At 47.4% G+C, this 9,380-nt stretch overlaps 1 protein-coding gene across 3 annotated transcripts in view; it reads left to right on the top strand.

Moving 5' to 3' along the window:
• The first annotated feature begins 64 nt into the window (after window positions 1-64).
• RSU1 (Ras suppressor protein 1) overlaps window positions 65-9,380 on the top strand; it is a 193,461-nt gene continuing 184,145 nt past the window's right edge. The window contains exons 1-2 of one of the 3 annotated variants that reach the window (XM_082452946.1): window positions 65-218; window positions 439-550. In XM_082452946.1, coding sequence (XP_082309072.1) covers window positions 442-550 — 109 coding nt within the window. In that variant the 5' untranslated portion in view covers window positions 65-218; window positions 439-441. Of the gene's footprint in view, window positions 223-438; window positions 551-9,380 lie in introns of all 3 variants that reach the window. The other 2 variants (XM_082452944.1, XM_082452945.1) reach the window with 2 other exon arrangements.

The raw sequence follows: 9,380 nt of genomic DNA, 5'->3' as shown, positions 1-9,380 counted from the left end.
GTCTAGTAAACTGTTCTCCTAATTAGGGAACCTTCTGGCGCGGGCGGGGCGAGGAGCTGCGAGCGGCCCGGTGTGCGCCTGCGCCGAGTGCCGGGACAGGGCGTGTTCCTCGTTCGGGTGCTCGCTTTGCACGGCCCGAGTGCATCTCTCGCCGCCGGAGTGACCCGTGCAGAAGCCTGTTGTTCCCACGCGCAGCCTGTTAGGTGCAGCCCTCCGCAGTGAGTATGCGTGTGGCGTTGCCCTTGTGTTTGCTTCTGGACCCTTCCCACTCCCTGTCCCGCCCTCCCCATCCCCCTCCCTGCCCCCGGACCCTGCCTGCGGGTGCCCACTTTCCAAGGCCAGGGGAAAACTGGAGAGTGCCAGCCGGGGGTTCCCTCATTTCTCTCTCTGCTCCTTCCTGCCGTCGCCCACGTGCTTTGTTGTTGTCGTTTGGTACAGGTCATGTCCAAGTCTCTGAAAAAGTTGGTGGAGGAGAGCCGGGAGAAGAACCAGCTGGAAGTGGACATGAGTGACCGGGGCGTCTCCAACATGCTGGACGTCAACGGCTTGTGTAAGTTCTCCGGAGGGCCTTCCCCTCGGAGGGCCTGGACGGGTTTATGAGTTTAAGAAGTAACTGCTGGTGGCGGTGCGAGACGTTGCAATGGTTTACATCCCACCCGCTGCTTGGCTGCTGGTAAACAGCACTTGTCGAGGGCTCAGCTCGGAAAGCTTGCAGTCCGAGTTTGTTCTGTCCCAGCTGGAAAACGGACACGAGAGCCAGGTTAAGAATCCCCGGACCGTGGCTGCTGGACCTCATCAGTTCTCCAGGCTGATTGATGGCCTTCGGGTGGACTTAACCACACAGTTTACTAAAGAGCCACTTGGTGTTTTAATGGAAAATTAGTTCTGAATCATTTTTCCATTCTCTTAATATAGTCTCCTATGTAGCCTTGAACAAATGCCCCACAGAAATTACCCGATAAGTGTTCTTGCACCTAGAGCAAGTTAAACATTTCTTGACTCATTACCTTTTTCTGGGTTTATTGTCCTTAGTTCAGGCTTTTGTTACCTTCCCCCTGTGCTATTGTGCTGTCTTTCTAACTTTCCCTCTTGCCTCCAGTTTTACTGCCCCTGTTGCTTTCCTGTAACACTCATCTTATTGCAACTCTTTCCTTTAAACTGGGGATTGCAAATTCAGATGTCTTCAGGGGCCAGGTGAGGATGGTCATGAATTCTGTAATAGGTATCTCATCTGAAGGCGGCAGCTGCTACACCTGCTCAGATTTAAACAGGTGTCACCACTTGGGGATGTTGGCCCAGTGTTGCCAGATTTTTGCTTTTTTTTCTATGAAGCGAAGAATCCAGATTTTTATATAAAATTTTCTAATTTTTAGATATTGACAGTTAATTCCAACACATTAGAGGTGAAATCAAGCTCTTCTTTAGGTTGATTGTGGCTGAAGTTTGGACCTTCTGGTTGTCCACTACCAATGGTAATGCTCCATGTTCCTTGCTGAATCTGACTACAGCCTACCTTAGCACCTGTTCCTTCCATGCATCTGGCATCCCAGCCATACTGAACTGATGGTCCTTTCTGAACCAGGCCATTCCTTCCCGTCTTTGTGCCTTTAGAAGTATCGTTTCCTCCCTCCCCACCCCCTTCACCCCAGATCCTTTTACTTACCTGTCAAGAGTCAGCTCAGACGCCACAGCCTGTGTGAAGCCTTCTCGTTGAAGTTGGACACACTTTGCTTCATGACCCTTTGTTTTTTGGCCGCACTGTGCGGGGCCTGCAGCATCTTAGTTCCCCCACCAGGGGTTGAACCCGTGTCCCCTGCAGTGGAAGCTCAGAGTCTTAACCACTGGACCACTAGGGAAGTCCCGCTTCATGACTCTTGTTACACAGGATTGTGATGTGTTCTTAATCCAGACGTCTGTCTTCCCCACTGGGAGGCCGAGGGGAACTAAAGCAGTGCAGTATTCCTGTGTGCCTTCTTTATTCTAGTGCCTGGAACACAATAGGTGCTCCGAAATGTTTGACGGATGAAGGAGAGAATTATGGATTAGGCCTGCGAGCTGATGAGATCCAGACCAGGATGTGACACTGGAGAGGAAGGGGGGATGTCCAGGAGACCCTAAAAGATGACAGATTGCTTGTTAGGCCCGGCGAGAGCAGAGTCAAAGTTACTGCGAATCCGTGGTTCGCGCCTGGGACAGAGATTGGGGTTGGTGCCATTGATACGTCTCTGCAAAAGGCAAGGGGATGCAAAGCTGTAGGTGATTTGCGTTTGGTAATCCTTAGGAAGATACCTGCCATTAAGTTTAGCTTTTGTACGAATTAGCATTTCAGTCTCCTGGGCTGTGCTGGCCTCTCTCAGTAGCAGTGGCTTCTTGGTGGCAGCAGGTGTCTCAGGTGATGGTCTGGCAGTTGCAGATCTGGATGTGTCCCCGTACTGCCCCTGCCCTGCTGGGATCATGATGGTCACTGGGGGCACAGCTGTGTCAGAGGAAGGGGATGGGGGGGAAGAGGATGGAAGCAGGAGGCCTGGCTCGGCTGTGCCCTTAGTCCCACGGGTTTCTGCCCCTCAGGGCTCTTTCTCGTGGGCTTGAAAAAAGGTTGCTTTCACTAGAGGAACTTTGTACTCCTCAGCTTTGAAGAGGATTCTCTATGTAATATTTATAAGTAGGGAGAGTGGTGTAGCTATTTCAGTTCAGTTGCTTTATCTCTTTGAAGCCTTGGCTTTTATTGAAGAAGAAAAGATAGCCACTTGCTTCCTGAAAAAGCTCTTTCCGGTGTAATATTAGGTGCTGAAAAGCAAGGTCATTCTTGATGTTTTCCCAAAGAAGTCGCTTCAGGAAGAGCAAGAGTGCTTCTTGGGGAGTTTAGTGGAAGTGAATTTGGAAATTCCACCTCCTCAGGCCTCTGGAGTGTGGTAGACCCAAGGAAGGGGAGTGGCTGCTTTCTGCTAAAGCTCTCCGACTTCTGGAATCGGAGGGTCCCAGGATGCCTTCAGAATCCCATCCTCCACTGGGGCTCATTTATCAGTAGTGTACATAACGTTATGTATTTTAATATCTTATAAATTAAAGTATTTGGCATGATCACCTTAGCTGTAGTATAAGGATTCCCATAGTCTTTTACTTATAAAATTTTAACTGTAATCATGAGGTTTTATTTTTTATTTATTTGTTTATTTTTTTTTGGCTGTGTGGCTTGTGGGATCTGAGTTCCCCAACCAGGAATGGAACCCGGGCCTTGGCAGTGAAAGTGCCAAGTCCTAACCACTGGACTGCCAGGGAATTCCCTGAGGTTTTATGTACTAGTATCAAGATTGAACCCAGGGAACAGCTTATTCGCATGGACAGAGAATGGTATTATATCTCAAGCCTTCCCTTCATTATCGGTACTTTGTTTAGTTTCTCTAACGATGAGCAAGAATTTAGCTTTGAAGCTAAGAGTGGTAGTTGTGTACTTATTCTAAGCGTAGGAAACAGGCTTCACTTCTGCTTGGGAGAGTTGCGTCTTATAAACGTAGCCCTTTCATTCCTCTGAGACAGTAAGTTGCCTTTAAAAAATGCTTTCAGGAGTGGAGGTACCAAAAGCTTTCTGACGGGGAAAACTTCATAGGCTGGAGACAGACATCCAACAGGTTCTAGAATTTTCTGTCCGTCCAGCCAGGTTCTGGAGATGCTCAGATCCAACCCTGAGAGGCAGACGTAGTCCAGTGATTACAAGTGGGGCCTCGAGTTGAATAGACTGGGTTTAGATTGTCCAGGTTTACTTATCGCTGTGTTACTTTAGAGAAGCTACGAAACTGTTCTGAGCCTCGAGTGCCTCATCGTTAGGTGGAAACGTAAGTACCCACTTGGGGGGCGTGGGTGTAGCGCCGAGTGCACTGCTTCCTGTCAAGGGCTTAGCACCGAGCCAGTACTAAGTACACAGTGACTGCTAACTGCTCATGTGAATGTCCAGAGAGTGCATAAGCCTCCTATGGAACCAGTCCCAACGCGGTCGATGGCCTGAACCAGGAATAGCCTGGTTAGTTGGACCGGGAAAGGCATCTGTGTGTGTTATGTGTTGACTTCTTCTCTGTGTCTTAAAAGAACCTGGTGTGTGTGGCCCTTTTGCCTAGGGTTCCCATAGATTTCGATCACTGTTTCCTTAAAATGATCGCTCATTTTATTTCTTTTCCTTCATTTTTTTTTCCTGCACAGCATGTAATCTGCTGAAAGCTTCTGGGAGGAATGGTACCAATTTTGTACTTTTTATTAAGGAGATTTCACGGCAGAAACTCTCCCTCCTGCAGCAGCTGCTCACCCGGATGGTAAAGTTGCTCTTGAAGGGTCCTGTCACCAGCTTCCTGGGCGCAGAGACTCCCGTCAGCAGCCAGGGAGACTTTTTTTCATTTCTTTCATTTGAGTCTTTTTGACTTTTTCATCTCTTCACGTTTACGGCCCTCTGGGTGTCAAACCTTTATCAGTTTTTGTTGTTGCTTTTCTTCAGGTTAGACTAAACTATCTCTCAGATACATTTTATTTTATTATTATTATTTTTTTAATTTTTATTTTATATTGGAGTACAGTTGATGAACAATGGTGTGTTCATTACAGATGTACCACAGAGTGATTCCGTTATACCCATACAAGTATCCATTCTTTTCCAAATTCTTTTCCCGTTGAGGTCAACACAGAATATTTTGAAAGAGAAAAATCAGCTGCCTCTGAGGTAGTTGTCTTTCTAAAGGACCCTGCAAAAGAATCAAGAGACGTAATCCCGGGTTGGTTATCTGGAGGGGCTGTTAGCCCGGGAGGTGGCGGTGCCGGCTGGGAATTTTCATCATGATAGGACTTCTCTGGGGGAATGATGGAAGAGCTGGGACGACCATGTCACTTTCACTGTGATCGTTATTAAGACCTTTTATTTTTTTGCTCTTCTGACTTGTGTGTTTAAGCCCACCTTTGTGTTTTTCAACATCTTGGCCTGGGCAGTCCTTACCCTTTCTCTCTCCAGCCACCCTCCTCCCAGCCTTGTGAATTAACGCTTGTTGAGGGAAGAGATGACTTTCTGTCCATGTGACTCCATTCACATGTGTCACCTCCTCCGAGAAGCTCCCCAGGACTAAATTTTAACCCACCATCCCCTCCAGCCTGGCTTCAACGTCTTTTCTGGGCCCTGCGTGCGCACCTCTGTTATTTTTGTCCTTGGCGTTTGGGAAAAATTGATTGAAGAAGGTTGCTGTCCTTCTCAGTTAAGAATTCAGGTGCGCTGGGGTAGAAAGTATAGCACAGGAGAGAGGGCGCACACCCTCTGGCTTCATTGTAACTTCATCACCTCTTTGAAGGTCCTGTCTCCAAATACAGTTTCACTCTGAGGGCTTCAACACAGGAATTTAGGGGGCCGCAGATCAGCCCATCACGTCTGCATCAGAGATTCTGAATGGTACACACGTGAGTGCTTACGGGGTGGTTAAGTGCTTCTCGCGTCAGCCTTTGGTGCAGATGATAATCGTCAGCGTTTTAGAGATGAGCAAACAGAAGGTCGAGAAAGCCCCAGCATCACACGCTAGACACACCGACAGCTTCGTTCTGTAATCCTGTGCAGTATGGTTTCCCAGCCCTGGCTCAGGCCTTAAGGAGTGATGCTTTCCAGGGCTAAGCGGGGCCGGCGGGCCTAACCTCATGCCAGACAGTTTCAGAATTCTTTAAAAACACTGTGCAAGGGGCTTCCCTGGTGGTCCAGTAGTTAAGGCTCCCTGCTTCCACTGCAGTGGGCATGGGATCGATCCCTGGTCGGGGAACTAAGATCCCGCATGCCGCGCAGTGTGGCCAAAGACAAAAAAAAAATGTGGTATTGGTATAAAAACAGACATATAGACCAATGGAATAGAATAGAGAGTCCAGAAATAAATCGTGGCATAAAAAAAACCCAAAAAAACAACACTGTGCTAGGCTAAGAAAATGCATCATTTTTCCCGTCTGCCAGCTTGGAAGCTTAGGTTTATCACATTGTTGCAGGGCTTTAACCGTTGAAGAAAACAGTAGAGGCAACTTGGTCTCTAACTGGTCAGAGTTAACTCTGAACCCTCCCCGTTTCCTTAGGCTTTTCTGAAAAACTATTAATTTTAACTGGATTTAACAGCAGATGTGAGATTTTTTATACTGTACGTTAATTCATTTTTTTCTATCTTCACACTTAGAACATTAGCTTAAAACCCTCTGTGAAGGATGGTGCTGGAGGAGATACTATTGGGGCAGTATTGGTTCATGTATCACAACAGAATAAACCTGAGTTGAATGAAATGGTAATTGTAGTTGTAGTTTACCGGTACGTCATAAAGAGCCTTTTCATTTCATACGTTTCTCTGTGTGCCTGTTAACGATTCCTCCGGACTCAGAATAGTTCTTAAGGGTAAAGTGGGCCAAATGAAAGGCACACCTCAGACCAGGTGGGGAATTGGAGGGGGTCTTGGCCTCTTGGTTTCTCAGAGCACAGCACAGAGCAGAGATGGGCGACTTGGTTTACATCCTCAGCGTGCAAGTGGTTGTTTTGCAGATGTTTACATACACAGTTGGTTTTTCAGAGCTGTAAATACTTCAGTCTTCAGGCCTTGCGAAAGATGCCTATGTAACCTGTTACGTATTCTACAAATTGTGTCCTCTTTATTAGAAAAGGATAAAAATAATAGATAATTTAAAAATATCTATATGGAGTGTATTAATACACACGCACACACGCGCCGGGCGTTGTATGCGGCTCTCCACGTGGATTATTTCCTGTAAACCTCACAGTTTCGTTAGGACTGTTACCATCATCGCCATCGTCCTCGTCACCCAGTCTATAGCGCAGAGACGTTGAGAGCGTAAGTACCTTGCTCCAGGTCACACGCTAATGAGTAGCCGAGTCAGGACTTGCAGCCGGGCGCTCAGACTTCAGAAGCTGTGTTGGTAGCTCATGCTTTCTTGCCTTACTCATGTCGCTAACGTTTTTGACAGTCAGGTGCACGTACAAATGTACAGCCGCTGATTCAGCAAGCGTCCACTGAGCGCCTCCCGGCAGTATGGTCCCGGAAGCCGCGTCCCTGCCCTGTACGGGCTGCTGAGTCGGTATCCTCTGGTCCCGGAAGCTGCGTCCCTGCCCTGTAGGGGCTGCTGAGTCGGTATCCGCTGAGGAACGCATTCAGGGATGCCAATCCTCCTCTGCTCTTGCCAACGGGGCCGAGGAAACAGGAACCTTCTTCTTCCCCAAACGCTCAACACACTCTTGTAAAGAAATCCATTTCAAGAAGCCTTTACTGAAGTGCTCCTATAGATAAGCGCACGTATAACAGTACAGGGTGACAGATTGTCAAAGCAAGAAACGGAACACAGTGGGCATGTCCCAGGCACCAGCCCCTCAGGACAGGGTCCTGACTGACAGCATAGATCCCCTTTGCCTGTTGATGTGCATCGTTCAAAGGCGAGAGGGTTTACAGTGTACGCTCTTTACTGGCTGGTTCTTAATGCTCAGCATCTTGTTCATGAGCGTCACTCGTGTTGTGACACTGGTTACAGATCCAGGGTGCGGCTGCCAAGTTCAGGCATCCGTTCTGCTGTTGATGGATGTTCGGGTCGCTCCCAGGCTCGGGCTGTCACCCGTAGTGCTGCTGTGGCCACGTGAACACACGTATTCCTTTCTGTTGGTTACGGACTAGGGGTGGAATTATTGAGTCATGGGGTGTGCTCTTGTGTACGCTTTACAATGGAAGCAGGAATCACCGAAACGGGGAAGACGTTTGAAACTTAGATGTCAGGCAAAGGCTTAACGTTCTTGATGCAGAATGAGCTCTCGCACAGGTGCTGGTCAGGCCGCACGAGGTGCTCACTCAGTGCACTGCCCTCTTCCAGGAGAAATTACTCACACCCCAAGCTTTTCTCTGAGAATTAGCTTGCTCACAGATTGGTATCATCTGTACCAGCTGCTGGCGAACTTGTCTGGTTTGTAGGCTCACCTAGGGAATGTTTAAACGTGCCGGCGCTCAGGCTGCACCCCAGACCAGTGCAAGGGGAAACTCTGAATGTGGAAACAGGTGCCAGAAATTTTGCTCTTTAAAATAATATGTTTTCATCCATGCACCGCACAGCCTCGCAGCCACGGTCCTTGTTCAAGTGCAAACTGTTCGTTTTCGCCCTGTGGGAACCTCTTGTCGTTGGCTCTCCCATCCAGTGGACGTGAGCAAAGAGGACCAAGCTGTTCCCGGTGCGTCTGTGAATTCCCTTCCCGGACCTGGAATCCGCTGTCCTCATAGAAACCCTGTTGTGGCTTGTCCGTGTGGGCGGGCAATAATTCGGGACCGCAGTCTGGGCTCCAGGGCTGCTCAGTATTCCTGGGTCGCTCATGGTCTTTAGGCACTTTTAGCAGACAGAGCTAAAAAAAACACAGCGGTACACACACACACACACACGCGCGCGCGTGTGTATCATACTGGTAGGTCCAATTCAAATACGGGACTGTAAGGCTCTTATTTAACTACCTTCACACTAGTCTCTACTTTTCTTCCACTCTGAGAATCCTGATTGTCAGGGACACACATGATGTTAGACTATCTCACAGTTACTTATTTGGTACATTACACGCAAATAGCAATGCCAATATTACCAGCGCCGGTATTGCTGAAAAGAGTCGTGTTGTGCATGTTCTATCCCCATTCTCCTCCTTTTTTTGTTTGTTTTATTATTCTTCACTCCTTTTACAGCAGTTTCCCCTGTTGTTAACCCTCCAAAGTTTCCCCTATTGTTAACATCTGGCATTCATTCGAGTGATAACTTTCGTTGCAGTTGATGAAGCGGCATTGATACATTAGTATTCACTGAAATCCGCAGTTTACATTGTTGTCCGCTGGTTGTGCTATAACACACTATGGCTTTTAACAAATGCATAATATCCTACAGAGTACTTTCACTGTCCTAAATACCCTCTGTGTTCTACTTATTTTTCCCTTTCTTCCTCATTACCTCCTGCTGAACCCCAGGCAACCACTGAAATTTTATGTCTCTATAGTTTTGCCTTTCCCAGAATGTGATATAGTTGAAATCGTATAGTACGTAATCTTTACAGAAAGCCTCCTTTGACTTAGCAATATGAGTTTAAGTTTCTTCTGTGTCTTGTCTTGGCTCGATAGCTCGTATTTTTTATTATTGGTTAAGATTCCATTGTCTGAATGCACCACAGTTTTTTTTGTCCTTTCTCATATTGAAGGACATCTTGGTTGCTTTCAAATTTTGTCAGTTTGCCGCTGTAAACATCCATGTGCAGATTTTTGTGTGAACATAGTTTTTTGACTCCTTTGGGTAAATGCAAAGGAACAGAATTGCTGGATCATATGGTAAGAGCATTTTTGGTGTAATAAGAAACCAGCTGTCTT

This window comes from Balaenoptera physalus (assembly GCF_965194825.1).
Source record: "Balaenoptera physalus genome assembly, chromosome: 2".
Taxonomy (NCBI): domain Eukaryota; kingdom Metazoa; phylum Chordata; class Mammalia; order Artiodactyla; family Balaenopteridae; genus Balaenoptera; species Balaenoptera physalus.
This window is presented reverse-complemented; position numbering and strand designations above follow the sequence as displayed.